Genomic DNA, 27,133 nt, shown 5'->3' on the forward strand with positions numbered 1-27,133 from the left:
TTTCGGTTCGGTTTGATTTCTTATGTGCCCAAACCGGAAACCAAACCAATTGATTTAGTTCGGTTCGGTTTGTATTCGGTTCGGTTTTTTCGGCTCGATTTTTGGTTTTTCGGTTTGGAAGTGTCACCGCTACAGTCAAGGGCTGCATGGCCTCTCATACCACAAAATTAACATAGTAGCTGAGGAACACCACTATTAGAAGATGCACCATTTCTCATAGAACAATTAACTACAGTATGGCCTTTTTTGTTGCACAGTTGACATTCCAGAGATGCACCCGAGTAGTTTCTATACTCAGATAAAGACTGCATGTATCTAGGAGAGCCAGGATTGTTGTAACACACACTAGCGATGTGATCTTTCCTATTGCAGTAGCTACAAACAAAATATGCATAACAGCTATGAAGCACGGACACGCGGACAAGGGTCCGTATTGCGTGTCCGACACGGATACGGACACGCTCGGACACGCGAACTCAATTTGGACACGGCCCAGACACGCGAGTGTCTGAATTGGACACGCGGACACGCACCAACTCATAATAAAAGTGAAAGTGCTTATGGTGAGAATCGAACCTTGGTCATCCAAGGCACCCAACAACTCCTCAACCATTCCAACAGATTCAGTTTTTGTTATATTTATGCACACTTTAATATATATAAGGAGAGAAACTCATGATAAAAATAAGAATATTTGTGGTGGGATTCGAACCTTGGTCATCCAAAGGACCCAACAAATCCTCAACCATTCCAACAAATTCAGTTTTTGTTATATTTATGCACACTTTAATATATATACATCTAAATACTTTCAAATTTTTAAATTAATTTTTTAATAAATAAATAAATATATATTAAAATAATTTTAATTGACGTGTCCACCACGTGTCCGTGTCCAAAAAAATTTCTATATGCCGTGTCTACGTATCGAATCGTGTCCGTGCTACATAGCATAACAGTCACTTGCTACATGACCTCTTTTGTCACAAATTTGACATTTCTCAACACTTCCTTGGCCTTGGCCTTGTTTCTTGCCATTCCAATTGGCATGTTTATCATTATCATTCCAATTTCTTTTACCCTTCTCTCCAGATGAATAACCACCTGAGTGGCCACTAGAAGAATAGCCACTTGAGTTCCCTCTGTATGAGTTACCTCCCCTTGCTGCTATGGCAGTCATAGCACCTTGAATAGAAAACAGAGCATCAATGTCCCTCTCAGCAACTAGGAGTTTAGCTCTGAGATCTTTGAGAGAAATAGGAGTATCTCGAGCTCGAATGACAGTTTTAATCATAGAAAATTCTTCTTGAAGGTCATTTAGTATCATAATAACAAGATCTTCCTCTAGCATTGCCACTCCAACAGAGTTAAGCTGGTCACGAGCATGTTTGATGCTGCAGGTATTTATCCACAGAGTCAGAACCTTTCTTAATGGTTTGCAAATCTGTCTTGAGTTGCATAATACTAGCTTTAGACATTGAAGAAAATATCTCATGCAGATTAAGCCAAGCTTCTCTAGTAGATTTGCAGCCAACAATAATGTCCATTATATCATCAGTAAGAGTTGCCATTAACAAACTCAACAAGGCTTTGTCAAGTATTTTCCAATGCTTATAAGCCTGAGAAATTTCATTTGTAACACTTCCTTAATCAGACAACACAAACTTAGGAGGACACATCAGTTCCATCAAAGAATCCAAACAAGTCATTTCCTTCAAGTACAGACTGAAATTGAAAACTCCATTTGATGAAATTCGACTCAGTCAGCCTCACTGTGATCCAGCTCAACAATGAGGTGATATCAGACTGAGTAGCTAGCATAACCATTTTGAGACACATTTTGTTTGAACATGAGTCATGATTGCACTGAAAATCTAATAGCAACAAGAAAAATTCACCGCACAATTAAGCACTAAACACTACACAATAACACAACAAGCATTGAACACTACACTTCTTATATAGCACTGGTCGTTGCACTATTAAACACTGCAATTCTACTATTATAACACTGAACACTGCAATTCTACTATCACTAAGGAAACTCACTGAAGATAACACCCTGACTTCTACAACACCTTTGATTCTTCACTAAAACCTTAGCAAATATTCAATTCTCACTACCGATCATATTAAGAAAAAGATCATGACTTCATAATCTTTGCCAAAGTCAACATACGGTGAACAAAATCACAAATCACGAGGCTAAATTCACATAACAACAAATTAACAGAACAATAGGCACGCTAAAACCATCCTTCACTTCAATACTGCAAGGACTTGGTCACAGATAATCAATTTGCTTCACAAAGCTATATCAAAGCACGAAACTACTCAAAGTTCAGATCTAGCATGATTCTTTCAGAATCTGAAGAAACCACACCGCACAACCTAGCACATGAATCCAAAGCTTCGATATCGGAAACAACTCAAGAATCGAAAAATCGAACAACTTAGGGTTTGCTAAATCAACAAAATCAACTACAGAATCAAGATAGCGGAAGCAAACATTCATAGATTCAATACAGAACACTAGAATCAAGATCCATGGCTCTGGTACCATGATAACATTGCACTCATAGTGATCAAGTAAAGCTTTAAGCAATAACTATGGCTGAAATCAAAGAGAAAAAAGAAAGAGAGAACAAGAGAAGTTTCTATGTAATTGATGAAAAGAATTCAGCGTATTTAATACAAAGCAACATACCAGTATTTATAGTAGGACAAACCCCTATTGTTTATTACATTACTGAAATAAAGGTAAATGCAACAAATAGAAACTAAGGGGGTGTATTCGACTAGGATTTTATAGGATTTTCTTGTATTTCAAGAATCTTTTGAAATCTTGTGGTATTCAATTAAGATTTTAAACAATCCATTGAAATCTCAAGGTATTCAATTAAGATTTCAAAAACTCCTATGAATTCTAGTGGTATTTAAAAATCGATTGATTTTGAATGATTTCATTTATTAGTTGATTTTATTGGATTTTGAAGTATTTTTACACTATATCATGCTTGTTAGAAATCAAGCATCTAGACATGAGATTTTGATGTATTCTCTCTCTCTCTCTCTCTCTCTCTCTCTCTCTCTCTCTCTCTCTCTCTCTCTCTCTCTCTCTCTCTCTCTCTCTCTCTCTCTCTCTCTCAATAAGATTGAAAAATTTATGTTTTTAATCATGTGTTTTATTTTAATTGCTAAAATCAATTTTATGAGTTTTTCTTGTGATTTGGTATAATTGTTGTAGGCAAAAAAGAAATGATGGTTAAGATTGAAAAATTTATGTTTTTAATCATGTGTTTTATTTTAATTGCTAAAATCAATTTTATGAGTTTTTCTTGTGATTTGGTATAATTGTTGTAGGCAAAAAAGAAATGATGGTTGTTTTTATAATTGTACTAATAGTTGTTTTGCTAAAAAAATCAATTGTATAACAATCAAATTTCAGATTTTAGAATACTATTAAATATTAATTGGGTGAAAGTTTATAAAATTGTTATTATATCTTTGATCTTCATTCAAGATAGTTGCACCTTTGTGATATTGACATTGTACCTTTGTTTTATAGATGTTTATGGAAGTTTATAGAATTGAATCAAACTCATGTGACTTTAGGATTATGTAAAAATGAGATATTAATCCCTAATAATACATAGGAATGTTTGTTATTGCTTAACATGTATGCATAAAGAATATCGTTCCGATGAATTTTCTTCTGAGATAGAAAATGATGAAGAACTTAATATGGAAGACGAGAATCTTGAACTACTTTCTCAAAGTCAACTACACCAAAGAGCAGAGGCTAATGCTTGTAGACTTAATATTGCTGAAGCTATGTGGGAAGATAGACCACAGAATGGTGATAATGAAAGTCAAGAAGATAACAATGATATTGAAGGCAATGCGAATGAAAATAATGAGGACAATGCGAATGAGAGGGATCATGAAGACTATGATGACAATGAGGTCGGAATGGATGAGTATGCAGTCTCTTAATGTATTTTTCTAATTGTTTTTACAATTTTCACTATATAATATTTGGTTTTTTTATATTTTTATTATTTTGTAAAATACATTATTATTTTGTAATTTATTAAAAAAGAAAACCAACTTATTAATTCTCCATGTTCTATATTTTATTATTTAATAATAATATAAAAAACATACATGCACTTGTGAAATCCAAGCAAATCAAGACAAATCTGGTAAATACAATACAATGAAATCTGGCTGAATCTATGTGGAGTTGAAATAATCTATGGATTTTCATAATCCATTGATTATAATAAATCAATCAGAATCATTTGAAATCAGAGTTGAATACACCCCCTAAGATAATATCCAGCTTAGCAGCACAACAGCTACATATATATTTGACTGGTCAACAATAGTTAGCAAATTTGTTATAATTGTGGTAAACATAATTATATACATTTTAATTAGTTCTAATAGAACCTAGTCAGTCATCTTTACTACTATAATGCAAGTGTTCAAAAGCTTCACAAAAAGTAAACTTCTGAAACTGCCCATATATCACTTATACTTACAAACCAATAACTAAGGTTAGGACGGTAAAAAAAACTAAATAAAGATAAAAGATAAAACATTATGTATAAACGAGAGGAAAAAGTGGGAAAAAGTGGAAAACAAGGGAGAGCACAATGATTACCCGTGATTATAGGTGTGTGCAATTTGTAGTCCTTACAATGTCGTGTCAATATTGCCCATCGCCCGCCTATCCATCAACATATAAATTTGATGTGGACATATAGTGGTGTTTGATTGGTTGTAACTTGGGCTATTTTGGCCCCATTTTGTTAAGGAAGTGATTTAGAGCCGGTATTATGGCGTTAGATCCGGCACCAGAATTTCACGTGTTATGTCACATCACTTTACCATGTCAGTAATTACAATAATTACAAAATGTCATTTTTGAATGAAAAAATAATTATATCCTTATTAATCCAACGACACTAGATTTTTATAAAAATTTGTAGTTCTTTTTTATATCATTTATTTTTTCAAAATGTAACAAAAAAAATACGATATATACAAAGTATGCTTGAAATATATAGATATATATTTATATGTGTGTGTGTGTGCGCGCACGCGCGAGGATGCGATATATATATATGTGTGTGTTGGGTGTTATATGGTAATTGTATTAATTAATTATAGTCATTAATTAATCGTAAATGTAAATTAATTAAATAAAGAAATCATGAATCTTGACATATTTTTCACTAGAAAGATTACTATCGACATAATTGTATTAAATATGGTATTAATTAAGATATGTATACTCTAGGAAAAATAACATTTGTTATCTTACATATCCCCTTAAATTGATTATACCTAACAAAAGAATATTCTCTTTCAGAAAAAACAAAAACCAAAAGAATCTTACCGAAAAGTTTTCATCTAAATATAAATGTTGTAGTTACCTTACCTCGTCTGAAATTTAAAAATAAATATATTTTATGCATATATATACATCTTTAATAATTTAGAATTGGATTAACAAAGATATCATTATTATTTTCATTTACAATAACATTTATATAATTTTAATTGTTAATGTGGCAATGTGTCATGGCATGTCACGTATAATTGCGGCGCCGAATTTGACATCATATCATGGCGAGCCTAGCACTCCTCTTTTGTTAATTGGATTTCAAAATAGTTATTTATCCCATTTTGGAAGGTAAAAGAAGTTATGTTACCTTTCAATTCGTATCGACATATACACATGCAAAAGTCGAGAACAGACCCCGCCGGACTTTTTACTGAGTTTTGAATGTGGGATGCAAACTCTAGCTTCTTCCTTGGACATGAAGCTAGACACATTCCGCACTTTCAAATCCGATCATCGTTGCTCTAATAATTAAGGTGTTTTTCAGTATCACTTTACAATACTGTTTTGCTTTTTTTCAAATTTAAAAACGATGAAATACGCGTTCGGTGGTGATGATCCAAAAAAAAACAACAAAAATGAATTCCAATATACAACTTAGAAATTCTAAATGAATATAAACGACTATTTGTCGTTTTCCTTGTTTTTGAAAACAACACCACAGTTGAGACTCCTCCCCTCTCCTTTGTCTTTCTCTATGTGCCACAAGGCCCAAATTTTCAACTGGGACTTAGAGAGGTCTTCTCTTTAAATCTATATCATCTACTGTAGCTTAAAAGATCCTCATATTTTTCAATCAATTGAAACTTGCAATAGCATGAAGAACTTGCAAGTTGAAACGATATGGGGTGAAAGCTTCTGCATTTCTGCTTAATTACAACTAAATTTTCTTATCGGCTAGATGAATTAACAACTGAATTAGGAGATCTGGAGATTAAATTAGGGAGATCTTGAGGTGAAGTATCTTTTTGAACTAGAGATTCGGATTTTAGAATACTCCAACCAAACAGATACTATGATCTTAAAAAATTACAATTTAATCATCTGTTTTCATTTTTGAAAAATAGGTTTACAAAAATAGTTTTGAAAAACGTTAAAAAACACCCTAAGTCACATTCATTTTCAAACCATTATGTGACGTCTCATATAAGTCATGAAAATGTGTTGCTAAATATACTCAACAAATCTCTTAGTAGGTCCAATAAACTTTTTTTTAAGGGGTTTGGAACCTAGCCTAGTTAGGAGGCTCATCCCCACACTCGGATCCATTTATTAAGACATAAAATAAATTTTGCAAGGGGGGGGGACATCATAGAACCTAAACCCCGTGCTACATCAACAGAACGAGATATATCCTCGTAGAGAACATCCTGAATGATAACAGGAGTCTCCCCTATCCAAACAGTATCAATATGAGACATGCAAGCAAGATGTGCTAACCTATCAGCAACACCGTTTGCTTCACGGTAGATATGTCTGACTCTGGCAGACTGAAAAGCCAATAAATAACTTTTACAATCATCAACAACCCGACTTACCTCCGAATAATCCTTTGTTTCCCTGTTTAAAGCAGCAATTAGAATGGCTGAATCACTCTCAATGTCAATATCCGACCATTCTTGGCGAATCCCAAGAAGTAAACCAGCTCTACACGCCTCTGCTTCCATATTTAGAACCGAGTGTACATGCCTAACTGGTTTTGCTAATGCGGCGATACCCAAGCCATTTTCATCTCTAACCACTACTCCAACACCTTCAGAACCACTCGAGCTATTAAAAGCTCCAATCAACATTTATTTTCAGCCGACCGCGGGGAGGGCATTCCCACTTCATCAGAGGACGTTTCTTCTTTTGTACTGCTCTCGGATGGAATTTTTGAAATTCCTCCAGGTGCCTCCCCACCCATTGTATCATATTCATAGGTCTCACAAGACTATCATTCCACAGCACATTATTCCTTTCCGTCCAAATGCCCCATAGACATATTAGAAAAAAGTCTCGCTGCTCCACCGATAGTGTCTCAACCATATAAAGAACCCACTCAATTAAGGAGGCAGCCGCATGGTCCCGAACATTGATTTTTAGGGGTCCATACAACTAAAAACAAGCAAGAGTAGGACAAAGTTTGAAGAGGTGCAAATCCGTTTCAATCTCGCCATGGCAAAAAAGGCAACAAACCTCATTAACCTCCATATGTCTATGTTGAAGACGAGCTCTAGTGGGCACACATGCTTTAAGAAGTCTCCACACAAACAATTTCACCTTAGGGGGAACATTGGCACCCCACACTCTATTCCAGATTTCCAACAAACACGTGAAATCCCACCCATATTACCACATGAAGTAGACTCTCTGTGTCTAGCTTGAACAACTTGTTGAAAAGCATAATAGCCACTCCTAACCGTGAACAACCCACGACGGTCATGATGCCAAACTAGTCTGTCCCTAGCGTCTTTGTTGCTCAAAGGAACCTGAGCAATCAGGTCAACTTCCCCATTCGAGAAAAGTTCCTCCAAATTGTCCACCAACCACACCTTATCATCATGATCAATCAAGTCTGAAACCATCAGGTTCTATGTAACCCTCCATCATAGCAGAATAGGGTTTGAAAGAAAATGATAAAGGTAGCCACGGGTCCTGCCAGACTGAAACGTCTTTCCCATTACCCACCTGGTAGCACAGCCCGCATTTTAACACCTCCCTACTAGCAAGGATACTCTTCCAGGTATATGACTGACCACTCTTCAACTGAGCATCTAAAAAAGAACACTTTGGGAAATAACGAGCTTTAAGAACTTTGGACAATATCGAAGCAGGATTCTGAAGCAACCGCCAACCTTGTTTTGCCAGGAGAGCAAGATTAAACACATGCATATTACAAAACCCAAGACCACTTTCAAATTTAGGACAACATAATTTATCCCAAGACAACCAATGAATTTTACGGTTCTCCTCTCCATCTCCCTACCAAAACTCAGCCATGAGACTATGCATATCATCACATAAATATTTCGGCAGCTTAAAACAACTCATGACATAAGAAGGAATAGATTGGGCCACCGCCTTAATCAAAACCTCTTTCCCAGCTAAGCTCAACGTTTTTTCCCTCCAACCTTGAGTTCGATTACAGACCTTTTCCCTCAAATACCCAAAAGCCTCCTCCTTAGAATAGCTCAATTCCATTGGCAAGCCCAAATATTTATCATGTTTATCAACTCTTTCAACCCCAAGTAAGAAAGCAATACCTTCTCCGCAAGATAAACTTTCAATAAACTTTCAATAAACTTTCTACACCTATATAATTACTAACTACACCCGTCAATTTTCCTATAGTACTTCTCTTATATTGTTAAGCAAAATAAACCCCGTATGGCCGTGCCCAAACCCAACAACATCTGCTCTTTCTCCCTCTCACGTCGGTTAGAAACTCAATTTTGGGTTTGGAGATACATGTTCTGGTAGTAATGGGTAAGTGGAGAAATTCTATAATGCTTTCATTGCTTTGTTTGCAAATATACTTCACTGGAGAAATCTTATAATTAAGTTAATTTTCAATTAAAACAACATAATCTTTCAAAAGTGAAGACAATTTTCATTACGACCTGCACATGAAGTGAAGACAATTCCATTACGACCTGCACATGTTTCACTCCCAATAGTTAGTAAGCCTTCAACTCATAGAATTGATTCGTTGCATAATCAAGAACTAATATTCAAAATGCGTATTGGTATATTGGATGATGTTGTTGGATAATCTCTGCTGGCATCAAATATCAATCGGGTACGTAGTGTGATCTTCTATGTTGAATTACCACAGATGGGATTGGGAATTGGGGTACTTGAATCTGAACTGCAGACTTGTCAAGTGCTTGGTGCCAAATTGCCATTGGCTTGCCTGGACGAGGCTGAATCGAAGCCATTCGGTGCCTCTGCAACTTCATTTTGTTGGGTACAACAAATAATTAGAATTGTTTTGAGTGACGGGGTAAAATGGAAAATTCATCAAAATTGTATGGTTGTATAAATTTTGTTGGGTCTATTAAGAGATTTGCCGGATACATTCACCCGTCATGAAAATATCCAACAAATGAGTAACTTCTCCATAAAGGAAATCTCTTACCTCATACATGCATGTTAACCCGAAGGTTACAATACACTTCAATATTTGGCACGACCCCGAGCATTAATCTCCAAGTATATGCCAGTTACACAACACATTCAATTCTGGTCGATTATTACACGAAAACAGAGTTCTACGTCACTCTTCACGGTCTAAAATGAGAGCAAAATTAAACATAACCATGCATATGACAGGATAATCATACGTCCATAACTTTCAACTCCCGGCACAAAACTCCAAACTAATGGAAATTATGGAACTTATAGTTTATACTTTTGCATATATTCTCCAAATTTCACTTCGCTGAAAATCGGTGGATTGTTTTCCGATATAAGCTCCTTGATCGGCCCATATGGTTTTTCAAGGTCGTTTGTACTCAGAAAACATGCAATTGAGATACGTGGCTCCACGGTTGGTTTCAACAAAACTCTGTGTTCCACGCTTTTGAACTTACCATTTGTAACTATCTGCACAAATCAAAGAAAAAAATAAATCAGAATAGTGCTATAAGCATGTACCACCTGTTCTACTGAATTGATCGATATACGACACTCATGATCTGGCCAGATATATAGGTTATCGAATGAATTAAAGAAAGGCTACAGTGCACATTAATTAGTAAAGAACGGCAGGCTATAGTGCAGAACGGCAGACTATAGTGCACATTAATTAGTAAAGAACGGCAGGCAATACATTAATTAGTAAAGAACGGCAGGCTATACATTAATTAGTAAAGGACGGCAGGCTATAGTGCACATTAATTAGTAAAGAAAGGCTATAGTGCACTCCACATTATTTAGTAAAGAAAGGCTATAGTGCATTAGGATGAGAAAATACACATCAAAAGCATGGAATAAACACATCAAAAACATGCCAACAACTAGTTGCAAGGTAATCATAGACGTGATGAATCAAAAGCTCGCATGTCTAGCAATGATCCTAATTATGGGTACGTAGCAATGTATGATTAAAATTCATTAAGCATTCTTCTCAAAAAAAAATTCATTAAGCAAATACTGCTACATTACCTGCATCATGTCACCAAGATTGGCTAGCAAAGCTCCCTTCACCGGAGGAACATCGATCCAAACATCTTGATGAAGTACTTGCAGGCCGCCAACTCTGTCTTGGAGAAGCAAAGTGAGAAAGCCGAGATCTGTATGCTTGGTTCCTCCCATAGTCAAATGAGGTTCTGGGCATTTTGGGAAATAGTGGCACGCCAATGACCTCGCCGTGAAGCACTTTGTGCTTGCAAAATAATCACTATTAAGACCTAAAGCTTCTGAAAATAATTGGGATATCGTCTCTACCACTCCATCCATGTGTTTCATGTACTCATTCACTTCTCGTCTGCAAAACGAAGCATGTCATTGTCTTATTTGTTAGAAATAGATAAAACGCCTGCAACTCGATCGATCAGTCTCAAATTGTTTTAACAAATCTAGTGAGTATGGCTAAAAGGAACACCTGCACACTTGCGGTATTGCTTCAAAGCTTTTCGGGTCTTCTAGAATCTTGCATGACAAGGTATCCCTCCAGTCAGCTGGCGTCGTCGCCTTCAAATCTCCATGAAAGCTGAAGAAGTTAACCTTCTGCTTGAAATCACGGGAGTACCACTTCGCCTTCTCGTCCTGGGGAAGCTCATGAAACTCGCGTATACTTTTCTGGATCCTCTCCATAGCTTCAAGTGGAATTCCATGGTTCACCAACTGAAAGAAGCCCCACGACTCGGCTGCTTTGTATATGTCGTTGACGATCTCTTTTCGCTTCTCACTGTTATTAAAGCCGCTGAGATCAATCACCGGAAACTGAAGTTTGCGAATCTTCGCCTGATATTGCTCATCATCTATTGGGACAGCTGAGTTGAGAAGATCCTCTGGAGGGTGTATGAACATGCCTGGGAGCTTGGTCACCCCAGAGTCTGTAATTCCTTTGACGCCGGCTTTGCTTTCGTCAAATGCTTTCAGCTCCTTCTCACGCAGCTCATAATCCACAACTGCTGCCATTTTTGTGTTTTGGATATTTTTAAGCCAAGAACAAGTTAGCAAGTTGAACATGAGTGTAGACTCCTATATATAATAGAAAAAGGTAGAGAAGTCGGTGCAGTACGTCTGTCCAGGTTTTGTTCTTGATTTCTATCAAACTTTGGGCGTCTATCATCGCCATACGCGAAGAAAGACCGCAAAGAATGACTCAGACTTGATTCCAAAGTTAGGGAAAATACAACCCATCTTTCTACACCAACTCCCACCAGTCCAATCTACACTTGAATTTTCGTTTTATTACGCATCGACAAGACGACAACTTATCGATTATAGGTAGTAAAGTGGGTTCCATTGGAGTGAGTGGGTTGGTTTTAGATATATTTATCTGATCATGTGTAAGTCCCATTGGGTGCCCTATTCTCTTCTGATTATAATCACATCAAAGCACTGTTAAATCATCCAGGTTCCTATAGGCTTATTTCCGTCATAATTAACGCAATTATCAGTACACTAAGACTAATAAATAATCCAACTTCACAATACCAGCAGTGAGTCAGCCGCACTAGCTGTACAATTGGCCGCCCCGCGGCCCAAACCGACTACGGACGCGCCCTCAAGCGCATCCCAAAAAAGGCTCCAGAGAACACATTGATCGAACAATGTCCCACACCGGAAGATGAGTGAATGATCTACCTTAATTCAACTATAAAAGGTCAAACCCTTGACCTCGTAAGGTAAGTGCACTTAACTACCCACTGTTACTCTTTATTAATCATTACCAACCTGACTTGAGCATCGAAGAGTTAAAGACCAGACCGTCGTGGTCTCCACTTTGACGACTCGTGCTATTTGTGACAGGAAATGAACGGGGAGCACGACGTATCGCATCAACAAAGAGTGTAGCGTATTGCATCAACACAATTCACTACGTTAACAATCCCTAACAATTTTGACATTTTAGAGAAAAAGATATATTTCGGAGGATATTAAACTATTTCCACTTCAAAAGATTATGCATACAATTTTCCAAAATAGAGAATGAGAAATTCTCCAAATTTGCAGCAATCTGCACAATTTTGCTTAAACAATAACATTAAATGCTACACTTTCTCCAATAACTCAAGCTTTAATATCAACCAATCAAAACAATAAAAAAATTAAATCATTTATTTCAAACTAGTAAATTAAATATATAAAATAATTTATAGTTATATAAGTAGGATTATATAATATTTTATTCATTCGTAATAAATGCCAAAATATGTAAAATAGAGAAACTGTTGGAGTTTCAATATAAAAGTTTTGGAGATTTTTACATTTGCTTTTCTGTTTTAGAGAAATTTTGCCAACCTGTTAGAGATGCTTTTAGGACGCCACAATATGACGTCAGATTCAACGTCATAATTTTATGTGGCATGCATTGTCACCTTACCACGTCATTAATTAAAATAATTATTAAATATCATTTTAAAAGAAAAAGACAATCATAATCTTATTAATTCAACGGCTCTAGATCATTATAAAAATTATATTTTTATCGTTCTTTTTTTATCATTTCTTTTTTTCATCACGATAATGCTTCTAAAATATAATTGAAAATTTAATATATATATATATATATATATATATATATATATATAGTCCCTATCCAGAGTGAAGGTTCACTCTGAAGTTTCAGAGTGAAGTTCCAATTTTGACACACTTTTCGATCAAATTTTTTTCACCATAAGTGATTCAATATTTAGATATGCTATTCAAGATCATCTCTATAAAGTTTCATCCAATTTGACAATGATTTGAGCTTTCAAAATTGAGATTTACACGAACGGTTCACGTTGAACAGTTTTAATTCATTCATTGATTTAATCTAATTTCAATACCTTAACGATGTCCGAATTAGATGAAATTTTGTAGAGATGATCTTGAATAGCATACCTAAATATTGAATCACTTATGGTGAAAAAAATTGACCGAAAAAGTGTGTCAAAATTGGAACTTCACTCTGAAACTTCAGAGTGAACCTTCACTCTGGATAGAGACTGTATATATATATATATATATATATATATATATCTGTGCTTGTGCACGCAAAATTTCAAAATTAAATGCATCTGATAAAAATATAGATGTGTGTGTCCTAAATAATTTTGTTAGAGATTCTTTCATATTTTTTAATCTAATTAATAATTCGAGAGATAATACATGGTAATTGTAGTCATTAATTATAACCATTAATATAATTCGTAAATGTAAATAAAATTTAGAAAATGAAAAGTCATTAAATAAATTTAAAAAAATTTATTTACGTATTTAGTGACCGAAAAATGAGTTTTTTTGGGTAAGATTCTAAATTAAGAGGATACAAAAATTCAAAGATAATTTAATTAATTCAATTAGATGAAAAAAATTTAGTAAAAATTTTTTTGGTAATTAATTATCCCTTAATTATTGCTGAAATCATCTTAAATAAATAAAGGATATGATTGCCTTTTTATTTAAAATGAAATATTTTAATTTTTTAATTACTGACGTGAAATTGTGATATGACATGTCACATAGAATTATAACGTCAGATTTGACGTCAGATTGTGGCGCTAAAAATTTTTCAAATAGCTAATATGGAAATAAATTTGTCGCTCATTTCTAGTTTACTCACCATGTGCCCACCTTACAAAATAAATGACATGTGTCCCTTTGTTCAAACATAGTTGAATATTAGTTTACAAATAAAATGTATCTTTATATATCATAAATTATAATTCATTCATTTTTTTGAAAAAATAAAAATAAACAACTATAAGTCACTATGGGTTTCAATAAACTAAAAGGAAAATGTTTTAGCGCAATAATATGACGTCAGATTTGGCGCTGCAATCCCACGTGGCAAGCCACATTCACTTGTCATGTCATTAATTACAATAATCACAAAATGTCATTTTTGAATGAAAATACAATCTTATCCTTATTAATCCAACGGCTCTAGATTATTATATATAAAAATTAGTTCTTGTTTATATCATTTATTTTTGACAAAATTGCCAAAATACACCCCAAACTTGGCTAAAATTGTCAATTTGCACCCCGAACTTGTATTTGAGTCAATTTACCTCCTAAACTTGGTAAAAATTGCCGATTTGCACCCCATCCGTTAAATCTAACTATTTCTATCCAATTTTGCGTCACATGTCATGCAAATGAGGGGTAATGTTGTCATTTTATATTTATATTTTTCTTAAAAACAAATACAAATGTTCTTTAAAATGATTATTTTTTAATCAAATTATTTATTTACATCTTTTTTCTACATACTTAACCCTACTTCGAATTATATATTCAACATACCCTCCATTCAAATATAGTGTGTTGTGTATATATATATATATATTTATTTATTTATTTATATGTACACATTGTTGGAAGAGGAACGAAATGAGAATAATAATGACGTAATGGAACAAAACGTAACCGTTTAATTATTGATAATTGGGCTTATATATAGGCATTACATAACCACAATCCCGTAGGATTCGGAGTCCTAATCTATTACAGAGATGCGAATCTATCTCTAACAGGAAACCTAATAAGGCTAAGACACACACAATGATAGAATAGTAATTCTCCCAGAACACACATTATTTTTTATTTTCAATGTATTTATTTATATTTTTTAATATATTTTAACATACCATATCACGTAAAATAATAAATATATAAATCAATAACATGTTTCGAAAAAAAATTGTAACAAGTGTTCATCTTAAGTAATTTTATTAATTTATTTCATTATTAAATATGAATAAATATATAATGACAATATTGCACCTCAAATGCATGACATTTGACTTAAAATTGATGGAAAACATTAAATTTAACAGATAAGGTGCAAATCGACAATTTTTACTAAGTTTAGGAGGTAAATTGACTCAAATGCAAGTTCATGGTGCAAATTTACAATTATGACCAAGTTTGAGGTGCAACTTAGCCTTTTTGCCTTTTTTTTCAAAATGCTTTCAAATTGTAATAAAAATACGATATATCAAAAGTATGTTTGATATATATAAGTTTTTACTTTACCTTTGATTTTACAAGTTAGTTGTAGGAGAAGTTTTAAATACTAACCCATAAATTCTTAATACACACCCCTATCATTCAATAATTCAAATAACATTTTGCATGTATGTTGAATGACTAAAATAGGTACATGTAATAATTCAGAAAATTAAATTATCAAAACTAAAAATTTATTTTTAGAAACAATTAAAATAAGAAAATTTACAGGGAAATTTAAATTAGTATATATTTTGATGGAAAATTAAGTGGGAGATTCAAACAATTAATTCATTCCTTAATTTTCTCCAAAAAAATATCATTTCTATTTTTAGAGTCCCAAACAAGGTAATTCATGAAAAAAATTATGATTTTTCATCGTTCATAAATTTCATCTTTATACATTCTTAACAAAGAAAATGTTCATCTTCTTCAAACAATCAATTCATCTCTTTCTCTTATATATATAAATAAATATATATATATATATATATATATTCTTCATGTTGTTTATCATTTTTATGGTTAAAATTTTTGAAAAAAAAACAATTGCAATCTATAATGATTCATAAGAACAAATAAGAATCGATATAAACATCTATACGATGTTAATATATATATATATATACTAGTCACTGTAAAAAGTAGTCTTGTATGTCTAAATAATGACGTATTTTGTGAATTTTTAATTCAAATGTATTTAAGGTTTTTAATGTGGTGTATTTAGTAAAAATATTAGAATGAAAATTGAAATAAGTGATGTATTAAGTATGAGTGTGTATTAAGAGATTTGGGGTGTGTATTTAAAATCTCTCTAGTTGTAGACTTGTAGGTAAGAGCATGAAAATATGGCAGAAAAAAAAAGAAAAACCAGTTGATTTTGAGGAAGAAAAAAACTTCCAACGCACTTTTGTTCACAAACTATAAGAACCACGTCGTTTTATTAAATAATAGACCAATTATACTCTTTTTATAACTCAATTAGCTAGAAATGAGAGACTTTGACAGATTATATCCGTCACTCTTCCACTTAATTAGCAAACACATTCTTAATATTCGAGCCCTAGCTTCCAGTCATTTTTGTAAATGTACAAGACGAGTTGCAAACATATATGTTAGGTATTACATTTGATAAGTCTGAATGAGGTCACCGCTTTTCCTTTAAAAAAAACTAGTGATATATCTCTTCCTTTATTAGTAATTGCATTTTCTTTTTGATATATTTTTATTTAAAATTATTATTTATTTTAAAAAATTTACTAATTAGTATGAGAAATGACTTGGCTGATAGAAATGTATGGATCCGCCACTGCCCACTTCAATCTCAACGCTACCTCTTCAACAACCATGTTGGTAGTTTGGTACATTGACAACAAGACCAATGAGAGAAGAGTTTCGTACTATTCTTCTACCTTTTAATGAGGTTGATTTTGTGTTTTCAAAAAAATTATTGAGTCATAATTAAAATTTGAAGAAAGTACTATTTCATTATAAATTTTAATTGTAAGTAGTGTTAAACCATGATTAAACAAAAGGACGCATGTCATTTATCTGTAAGAAGGGCATAGAGTGAGCAAACTAGATGTGAGCGATAAATTTGTTTATAAACATCGTTTTAGTGCTGTTGTGACCAACTGATACTTGCTTATGAAAAAAAAAAAATCAAAGCATGCGTTATTTTTTAGGCCTAGCTCTTGCGTGCTAAACTGTAAAGCAGTGTTAATTGATGATTAATATGGTCCTACATAAATTTTCAATTCAAGGCGTCCGAACAAAAGCAGGGTGGATAGTTGGTTGAGACTTGAGATCGAATATTAGCTTCGTTATCAAGCTAGGTATGTTCTTATGGCAATTGGCAAGACGTACTAATCTTTCTGGTTTTGGCTGCTGCTGATCGATCACCAAGAAAGAGGCCCTGATAGATCGGATACTTCTGAACCAGCTGCCAGTTTGGTAACAGGTCGTACACGGAACTAGCCCTAATTTGAAAAGATCGGTGCTTGAACATCAACACGCAACGTACTTGATTGGATCTACTAAGCACGCTCAACTGTAATTTACTTGAAAGTCTTGTTTATAAGCTCATCTTTGGAGAATGTACTTAAAATGTCTCCACCTACCAATAATAAAGCCCTACATTACATCAATAACCCAGCATGGTTGAAAACTTTGACAATGCGTCACAAGTTTGAAAATAATAAGCTTATTTTCAAAAGGAAGTGTTGAGGTCAGAACTGTTTTTGGCGAAGCATTGACAATAACGCAATGGCAGCCGGTGGGCCTAGTCTTACTGGTTATTATTACCGACCAAAAACCGAACCCATCTAAGCTTGTTAAAATTCATTACAGTCCCAGTTTTCCAGTATCAACTCTTGAAGGAATGCTGTACCATTACAAGTTTTAAAGGGGTCAGTGTACCATTACTAGTTCCAGTTTTCCAGTTCACCTACTACATACTCCAGTGCCCCCCGTAAGTTTTAGAGGAATTAGGTCGAGCGATATTCTAGTTTTCATCCTATTTGCCACTTTGTTAGTGCCTCATCTAGTCATGTTGTACAATATCTACTGACCAATCAGACAAATTTGTGCTACACAAAATGATGAATGGCCATCACATAATTTTTGAAGCAACCAAGGTTATCATATAAGCGATTCAATGTAAGTTCATGTTCCTTGGCTCCACACTAGTCCGAGTCTTGGTTCTTTGATCAACTTCTTGCAGTGTGAAGCGCCGAAACCAGAATACTGGATAATTCACCTCAAAAGTTTTAAAGTGCCCCAAGATTTGATCTTCAGATTAGCCAATTACAGGATCACATATAACATCAAATGATACATGACCGAGTGTTGAGAGAAGTCTAAACTAGGTGTTGAAGAAAAAGAAAGAACCCTGAATCACAGATAATGTTATCATCAATCAAACATAACTACTGGGATCTACAGTCCAATGAAAGAGTGGGATTAACGATTGAGAATGATCAGATAGAGCTAATACATTGATGCCATCATGGCGGCAAATCAAACCAATAGGGAACCAAAAAGTTCAAATCATCATATCATTCTCAATCCGCCTCTAACAATTAAACCCAGAAAAATCAGACGGTTTTAAAACCAATTTACAAACTTTATCAATGAAGGAAAGAAGGAGAATATGTGGGGGGAGATAAGATGAGTCAGATAGAGCTAAAACATAGTTTCGCCATCATATCGGCAATCAAACCAATAGGGAAACAAGTTCAAATCATCATCCACATCTCTATCTCCCTTATTAGATGAACTGATGAACACAAGACAATACTCCTGAAACAGAACCAAGAAAAACTCATACGGGCAGAGGAATGGCTTATGGCTACTGCGCTGTGCGTATGAGAGAGCTGAGAAGGCAATGGTGGTCGACTTCTTAAGATGGTATTTATAGGGGAAGGCAAGGGTTTAGGGTTTACTTGCTGGAGCGGGCCGTTTGTGAATTTAAGGATCCAGGCCCAAAGTTAACGTTCTAAAGATCCTAATACACTATAAACATGAACAGTACAAAAGTGTGGTGCTCTCGTGGTCAATTAACTGGTTGAACGATTTGCGCTTGAATTGGTGAAAATGAAAATGAGTTCTTCCAACTTCCTTATTATTTTTTCATGACTGAATCTAATCTGGACGAGATAGTTGAGCATAAACTGACCATCTGAGGTCTGTATATGTAACTAAAGCTTGAATGCTTGATTTGAAAAAGGCCTGGTGTTTTATGTTGTACAAGACATAGCCAAATGGTTAAGAGAAAACTCTAACTTTTGATATATGATTTGAATAGGTTTCAGAGTCTTATAAAACTCTTTCTTTTGAAAAATCGAATAATGTTCAAGTTGAACGATTATTTTGAACATCTTACTTCGACATCATGACATGAGCCTGATCATAAATAACATAATGAAAAGACTCTATATTCATTAGTTTCATATATAAACTTAAAGATTGGTAATGTTGACGTACATGAAACATAAACAAACTTCATTAGGTCGGTAATCGATTATAAAATTCATGTTCAATCACCGTTAAATATAGAATATACAGTAGAAAACAAAACAATTCGACTTGAAAATAATGATGTTAATCATTAAAATCACATCTGACGATAGTCGAGCATGTGACAAATTGATTTACAATCTCAGATATATTTGTTACGTTCCATGAAAAGACACGTTACGAAGAGTCTAGTAAGACCACAATCTCAATAATAACATTTCTTCTAAACATTCGGCGCCGAGAACCACCGCTCATGTCAACCGCCTTAAACCTTCGAAAGCTTCCTCGTCTCCGTCTCTCTTCTCTGCTTCAATGGAAATGGCCAAGCATTCAGTGAAGCGTCTCCTCTGCAACACACGTAAGCCAAATGAAGCTCCAAACTTTACTCTCTTATTCTTCTCCGCAATTCAAAGATCAAATTTTTATTACTATTCACTGTTTCAGATATCACCCAAAGCTTGATCAAGAGAGAAGAATCATACCGGAGGCTGATATATAGCTTCGTCAATCGGTTTCAATCCCAACGGTCGAAAGCAGACAACGTTGATTCAGGGGCACTCAAGGAATCAAATGTTAATGTTCAAGCTTTATTGAGGCATAAGAAGGATGGCATTGGTGGATATAATAGTGGGGATGATGATTTGAGTGAGAATAAGGTGAAAAGGTTAGAGCTTTCATGGTTTCCCAAGGCGCTTGAGCCGGCTCTGCAGTTGTGCAAGTGGGCTCTGACTGGCCCAACAGGTGTGTTTGATTGTTTGGTAAATTGGGTTATTATTGGTTTTAATGAGTTTGTGTGAATTTGAGAGTTGGGTTTAGATGGATTTTGTGTTGTTCGAATGTTTTAGTTTTGGTTGACATTGTGTCATGGGAAATGGAGAGGTTGAGCTGGTGTTGAATGTGTTTGTGCTATTTGGAAGTTTTGAGTTGGTTCTGGATGTGTGAGTAGTTTGGAAGTTTTGGCTTGAGGTTTGCTTGAGGGTGATTGGATAGAATTTGGGTGGTAATTTATGTTTCAGTTGGCATTGGTATTTAGAGCAATTTTGTGTTTGTCAGTTTCAGTTTGAAGGTTTGGATTGAATCAGAAGTATTAGTTTGGGTTGCTACTGTCATTTGAAAGCTTCATATTGAGTTGGTTTTGAATGCGTTCGTGTAATTTGAAAGTGTGTGTACTGATTGCAGTTTTATTGAATGAATTACTGTAATATTAAAGTTTCGATCTGATTTATGGATGAAGATGATTGAATATTGAACATTTTAGGGAATGGGGTGGGAAACAAACCCCCACCAAATACTCGATCTGTCTCAGAGATCATTGCAAGCATCCAACGGAGTAAGACAGGCATTCAAGATTGGAGTTTGAGTGATCTCACTGTGGGTTTATTTCTTATTTATCTTCGTCAAGCATCTGTAAATCCATTTGAAGATATTAATGGCGTTCAGGTCTCATCAGATATATTGGTAATATGATATCCCTTTTTAACCTTACAATGTTTCCTTCTACATCACTTCAAACTAATTATAATTTAGTTTCCAGTTTCAGACTGCTATAAACATACTTCTTAGTAGTAATTAGGGATCCTTGATTGTGTGTTTAGGTACAAGACCTTATTTATCATGTTGAGTTGGCAAAAGGTTGTTACAAGGACAACACTGCAGCCCTCGCAAGAAACTGCATGCTTCGAGAATGCAATGTCTTGAAGTTTGTCAAAAATTCTAATGTCATGAGGCCAGGTTATTATATAGGGATTGATACTCGTCGAAAACTTGTGATTCTAGGAATCCGTGGAACTCATACTGTGTATGACCTTATTACTGATGTTGTTTCTTCAAGTGACGAGGATGTCAATTTTGAAGGGTTTTCAACCCACTTTGGCACTGCAGAAGCTGCCCGTTGGTTTATTACTCATGAGATGGGAAACATAAAGAAGTACTTGGAGAAGTATGAGGTGGTGATTATGTACCTTGATTTTTATTCTTATTATTTTCTCTTGAAATTGTATCTTGTTTGAGGATTTTATTGCCATTGCTGGCTATAGTTGAGCCCACTTTATTAACAGGGATTTAAATTAAGGCTTGTGGGGCATTCTCTTGGAGGTGCTACAGCTGCTCTGCTAGCAATAATGCTCAGGAAAAAGTCATTTAAGGAGCTAGGGTTTAGCCCAGAGATTGTTTCTGCTGTTGGATATGCAGCGCCGCCTTGTGTCTCCAAGGAACTTGCTGAAAGCTGCTCCAGTTATGTCAGAACTGTTGTGATGCAGGTGGGTAGATACTCCTTGATTATTTGGTCATTAAGGATATGACTCACGTTACAATCCTATGTACTCCATGTTACAATTCTTTGATTTGTTCGTTATACTTGCCTCTCTCATATTATTACAAAATTATTTAATGCAGGACGACGTTATACCTAGACTTAGTGTAGCATCTCTCAAAAGGTTGAGGAATGAAATTCTTCAAACTGATTGGTGAGTAAATTAGCATCTTTAAATGCTTCATCATCTTTATTTTAAGATATCTTTGGAACAAATAGACACAAGTAATTTGATGACCAGATTTCTTTATTTTAATTAGGTAACAGTTTAATTGTCATGATAAATCCTTGTTAGTAATGTACACTTTTAATTTGCTTGTTAATGACTTGCTTCGTTTGTCAGGCATTACGAAAATTTAAGAATTTAAATGGTCAGTTCTCAAAATGGATATAGAGTTCATTCTTTCTGGTAATATGCATATGTAGTTGATGCCTATCTACACATATTTTGTGATTATGTAAATATAAAACCTCTAAATCTGCTGCGTGAAAAAGAATATGCCATCCTTTTCTCCCAGGTCTGCCTTTTCTTCTGCTTTAGCTCTTTTCATTCATGCTTAGGCTGATAGGTTGTTTTCTTTCATTCCGATTATAGTGGAAATTCATGACTTCATGCAGCATGAAACTCCCTTCTTTTTTAGCCTAAATTATATTCTGGTTGCTACAATCATTCATCAGTCTGTTTTGAGCATCAATTTTTTGTGAACCAATGGCAATTGGTTTCAACTGCATAAGCTTATCAAGCAGTCAAACTTCATACTTGTTTGTATCTCCTATGGTTTACAGGATGAGTGTGATTGAGAAGGAAGACTGGCGAAGTGTCATAGAACTGGTGACAAATGCAAAGCAGGTTGTATCTTCGGTGCAAGATGTTGCGGCAAAACTAGCTGATTTTGCAAAGTTCAAGACCAATAAAGATTCTTCAGGTAAACCCACACTTATTTGTTACTAACGGCCAAAGTTACATTACCAATATGCTTTAAATTTCATACTGTCAGAAATCCACTTTATGCCACAAAATTTGGTGTTTTGGGATTCTGATACTTCAATATAAACTGATGTGCTAGGTGGGAATTTGATAGTATTCTATTACCTGATGTGATTATGGTTGTTGGCAAGGTAGTGCCTTCTGGAAGTATCACAGATATATCTAGAATTTGGTGTATTGTGGGCAAGTTTTCACTGTTATTCTATCTAATCAAGTGGATTATCACCTTAGTGTAAAACGTATGGATTTAGCATGTTTGACACCTTTTGAAAAAAAAAATTTTGTTCACCAACGTGTCCGGACAGATGATCCCATTATAAAGAAGACGCCCATGGCTTCCAGAGTCCATTTAAATGACAGAACTGTAGGAGATAGTGCTGTTGCTAGTCCAATTGGAGGAGCTGCCAATGCAGTGCATGAGGAGCTATTGGTACCAGGTACTGTTTACTACCTAAAGAGGAATGTGGACGCTCATACTAGCGATTATTTCACACTTTGGAAGAGGAATCCCGGTGAACATTTTGAGAGGATTGTGCTTTCAAGCAACTTAATATCAGACCACAAGTGTGATAGCCATTATTATGCATTAAGAGATGTACTAAAAGGTCTGCCCTCCTCCAATGATGAAGGCAATATTTTTAATGAATCAAAACAAGGTGATCTGACATGTCCTCTGTAAAAATGTAATTTCATCTCTGAACTATTGACCACCTCAAGTTATAATTTTGATACTTGATGGTGAATTAAAGCTATAGTTTCGGCTAATATTTCAGCTGGTGTCATGCTATCATATGTTCAGTATACAGTAGATACATAGCATAGTTGGAAGTTGGAACTGTATCTGGTTTATAGGTGACAAGTGTATGATTTACTGCTTTCTGCCAAAACTAATTTTAACAGTAGGAAATGAAAGCTCTTCAGCTCCCTTGATATCCTGCTCATCAGTTATGGCTTCCACTATTCTGTTAAGGCTAGCTCCTAAGACCAAAATTACTACTCTTATTGATTCCTTTTATTGGTGCCTTTTGCATTTCCTTATCTTCATTGTCATCACTAATTTTGTTTTGAGATTTATGTCATACTTTAGCCCCAGATGATGGATCCCAATTGAAGCTCTTCTATTGTTAAAAGCTGTTTGGGTAATTTCGGGTTTTCCACCATAATCTGCCATGAAAGGTATGCCTAAACTCTAAGCAAGTTAGAATTAGTTGAATTAATTATAGCCTTACCTAGGAAGATCTAAGATGGAGCTATTTATTTAAAGAAACTATCCAAGGTAAAACTTGGAAGGCACATCTTTTTCCTGAAGAACCCAAAAGGAAATCCCAATTTCCAGTTTATCCGGCCCCTTCAAATTTTGTAAAGAAACCCAACTCTACTCTATGTCCTCTTTCTTTTGGTTTTAACACTATTCAACGAAGTTGATTAAGAAATGGATTGAAAGCTTTAATTAACAAAGAATGTCTGATGGTGCTAATAGGTGGAGCATCTGACCACAGACAGAAAAAGGAGTCGGTGCTGAAATGGATTTAACACAAACCAAACTTAAGCCATCCATCGTCACGTTAATGTACCAGCTTAGACTCCCTTAGCTTCTCTCCTAAGGTTTGTCTCATCTCTGCTGAGTCTGGCTTAATTTCTTAGCCCTATTTTGAAAGAAAGTCATGGTCTATAAATCTCAAGTCCTTATCACCATCCCTGAGTAATAAAAACAAAACCTCCTCAGTCTTCTAAGAATCCTAGAATCTCTCTTCAGAACAAAAAGATTATATTAATCCTCAGTGAAGTAACATCACACAGTTGTCCTCATTATACTTACTAGAAGGCCATTTCATACATGTTTTCAGATCATTCCCCATATTATGGCTTGGACTGGAAGAATTGCCCTTTATTCAAACTACATGAAACTTATAATTACAATAAAATATGGCAAATTATGGCTGGTAAGATGGCCAAAGTGGACAGAGGTGATGTGATGTAAACCATATGTTTAACTATGTATCCTCTTGAAATATGAAGCGTTCACTTCTCGATCTGCTAGACCGAGACTCTTAGGACCTAGCTTAGTTGCTTTCTTTCTTTTTTTAATCAATTTGAAGTGTTGGTTTCTGTAGTTTTCGGCACTTCTCGGCTACTATATATTCTACTTGTATTTCACTCATCTGTCATCAATTTCAGAAGACAGTACTTTCCTTGTCTTTTCTGGTTTGAAGTTGATGTTTGAGCTTTCTGCAGAACAAGATTGTCATCAGCATTTTGCCTATATAATTCCCATCAGTTAGTCATTGGATTTTCTTAGCAATCACGGTGGATATATTTTAGGGAAATGACATAATGATAGTGGCATGAGCTCGAGTTATGTTCTGGTCTTTCCGATCTCGCGTTCCAATAGAAAACTTAAGCACACGTGCACTGGCCCCACGTGTCACATTTTGGTCGGCTTTGACTGGTCATATGGACACCTTTCAATATCATTTCTTTTGATAAAAATAGAAAAGGATAATAGGCTAATTGGGACAGGGGCTAATTGGGATATTTTCTGAAAATTTTGGCAAAACTTCTTGTAAATCCTATATACAAATAAAACATCGGAAATTTAATAATACTTGAAATAAGTCTGTTGAAACATGTTTTGTATGACTGATCATGTAGCTCCGATTTTTAATATATCATCATTTAACATGATTGTTGGAATCTAACAAACATGGCTCAAATTTGTGTGAGTTAAGTGAACAAGTTTGTGTTGGATTGAGTTTATTGAGATATATAGGTTCCTTTTGTAGAATAGAAGTGAGTTACCGTTCGCACAAATATGTACGAGGCTATTATTCCGAAAGAAATATGAATGATATGTTGGCGAAAACCTTGAGTACCCACACTATAACTATCAAATGTTAATGACGCCTAGGCCTATAAATACTATAACACCGGATTCCTTTCCAAATTCATTAGTGAAATATTTTGTAGTTAATATGGATTATAACATGCTTCAGAATAGCCTCGGTTCTCATTCTGTAATTAGCCATGGTGTCTTTATTTGATAATGCATCTATTTTATAGAATCATTTATATATGTTTCTAGATAATGATTTATTTTCATTATCTCTTATAAATTCATGTAATGATATTCTTAAGTTGAACAAAATATTTTGTCTGTATCTTGATTGATTCATACAGTTTAGCTTGTAGATTAGCTGGCTTAAAAATATTAAGTTAAATTTGATTAAAGAAATTTTTAAACTACCCATGCCAGTGATGTTGTATATCTAGTTTTTCATATATTGTTATAGCGTTATTATAGGTGAGACCAATTTTGAGTGTCTCAACCCTCAATAATTATGGTCATGAGAGTAACTCGATCTTGAAACCTATCAACGCCAGGTGAGACTATTTTCATCCAAGCCCTCGAGTCCCAAAGTCCCCTTGGTTATATGAGATAGTGGTGGTATTCAACTAATTAAAAAACTACAGTGTCTTGGTTTTATTTGCTAAAGCGTTTGCCTAATGTTGCTCAAAGTGTGTTTCTTTCTTGTTTCTCCCAATTGAATAGGAATACTTAAATTACACTCTTTAATTGGCAAAAAGCCTCCTCGAATTATAGACACGACAGAAGGGTTTCATGGTGTGTTTGTTCTTTAAGAGCTTAGTGGAACAACTTCTACGTTATTTCCTACTTGTAAAAGTAATCATTGATTGAATAAATCCACATTGTAGCATGATCCCTTTTGTCTCCAAGATCATTCCTCCCTTTCCATGCTTAAGTGGCCAACATCTCTTCATGGCCGGCTCAGCTGCATCCTTTTTAACAATTTGGATTATCATAGCCAATCTGGTAGATTATACCAAGCTCAAACGTACGCGTACCGATGAGTTGGTGATCTAAAACTCATGTTGGTATGTTCAACTTATTGCTCAATAGTCTAAAATCAAGACCATTCAATTTCATCTATACCAAATGCCATATGTATTGGTAATCTTCTCCATTGATTGACTGAAAGGGACACCGACTTTATAATTTTGCAGCAAGTTTCTAAATGTCTATGCTTACGTGGTACACAAGAAAGTGATCAGAAGTTTGGAAGAAATTAGTCAGTATATTATATAGGAGTTGATGAAATTGTCACAGCAATAATTTCTCGACAAGCCTTGACCTGAATTACCAGAAAGGCGACATTCTCTCTTTTTGAGTTGTGCTACCTTTGTATTACATTGTCATTAACGTTTGTTTAATTTGATATTAGAATATATGCTT

The 27,133-nt window shown here is 34.7% G+C and overlaps 2 protein-coding genes and 2 non-coding genes across 4 annotated transcripts; 1 reads left to right on the plus strand and 3 right to left on the minus strand.

The window, feature by feature from the left end:
* Window positions 1-9,691: 9,691 nt before the first annotated feature.
* LOC126785175 (1-aminocyclopropane-1-carboxylate oxidase homolog 1-like) lies at window positions 9,692-11,762 on the minus strand. Its single transcript, XM_050510787.1, has 3 exons — window positions 11,001-11,762; window positions 10,562-10,883; window positions 9,692-10,000 (listed from the first exon to the last, which is right to left on the minus strand). Exons 1-3 carry the CDS (start codon window positions 11,588-11,590, stop codon window positions 9,794-9,796), a joined length of 1,119 nt encoding a protein of 372 aa, XP_050366744.1. The 5' UTR covers window positions 11,591-11,762; the 3' UTR covers window positions 9,692-9,793.
* A 6,775-nt stretch (window positions 11,763-18,537) lies between these two features.
* Window positions 18,538-18,627, minus strand: LOC126785582 (small nucleolar RNA Z102/R77). Its single transcript, XR_007671111.1, has one exon. It is a non-coding gene; the product is annotated as a small nucleolar RNA Z102/R77 (small nucleolar RNA).
* A 104-nt stretch (window positions 18,628-18,731) lies between these two features.
* Window positions 18,732-18,821, minus strand: LOC126785583 (small nucleolar RNA Z102/R77). Its single transcript, XR_007671112.1, has one exon. It is a non-coding gene; the product is annotated as a small nucleolar RNA Z102/R77 (small nucleolar RNA).
* Window positions 18,822-19,795: 974 nt separating this feature from the next.
* LOC126785168 (uncharacterized) lies at window positions 19,796-23,637 on the plus strand. The gene is made up of 8 exons (XM_050510779.1): window positions 19,796-19,940; window positions 20,027-20,323; window positions 20,841-21,040; window positions 21,178-21,528; window positions 21,640-21,840; window positions 21,977-22,047; window positions 22,680-22,819; window positions 23,187-23,637. The coding sequence occupies exons 1-8, from the start codon at window positions 19,895-19,897 to the stop codon at window positions 23,558-23,560; spliced, it is 1,680 nt and encodes a 559-aa protein (XP_050366736.1). The 5' UTR covers window positions 19,796-19,894; the 3' UTR covers window positions 23,561-23,637.
* The last annotated feature ends 3,496 nt before the right edge of the window (window positions 23,638-27,133 follow it).

Source organism: Argentina anserina, chromosome 2 (assembly GCF_933775445.1).
Source record: "Argentina anserina chromosome 2, drPotAnse1.1, whole genome shotgun sequence".
Taxonomy (NCBI): domain Eukaryota; kingdom Viridiplantae; phylum Streptophyta; class Magnoliopsida; order Rosales; family Rosaceae; genus Argentina; species Argentina anserina.

Coding starts and splice junctions, on each gene's coding strand:
- LOC126785175 (XM_050510787.1), bottom strand. CDS start 11,590: ATGTTCAACTTGCTAACTTGTTCTTGGCTTAAAAATATCCAAAACACA. Junction 10,884..11,000: donor GCAATACCGCAAGTGTGCAG/GTGTTCCTTTTA, acceptor TTCGTTTTGCAG/ACGAGAAGTGAATGAGTACA. Junction 10,001..10,561: donor ATCTTGGTGACATGATGCAG/GTAATGTAGCAG, acceptor TGATTTGTGCAG/ATAGTTACAAATGGTAAGTT.
- LOC126785168 (XM_050510779.1), top strand. CDS start 19,895: ATGGAAATGGCCAAGCATTCAGTGAAGCGTCTCCTCTGCAACACAC. Junction 19,941..20,026: donor GCGTCTCCTCTGCAACACAC/GTAAGCCAAATG, acceptor TCACTGTTTCAG/ATATCACCCAAAGCTTGATC. Junction 21,041..21,177: donor AGGTCTCATCAGATATATTG/GTAATATGATAT, acceptor TTGTGTGTTTAG/GTACAAGACCTTATTTATCA.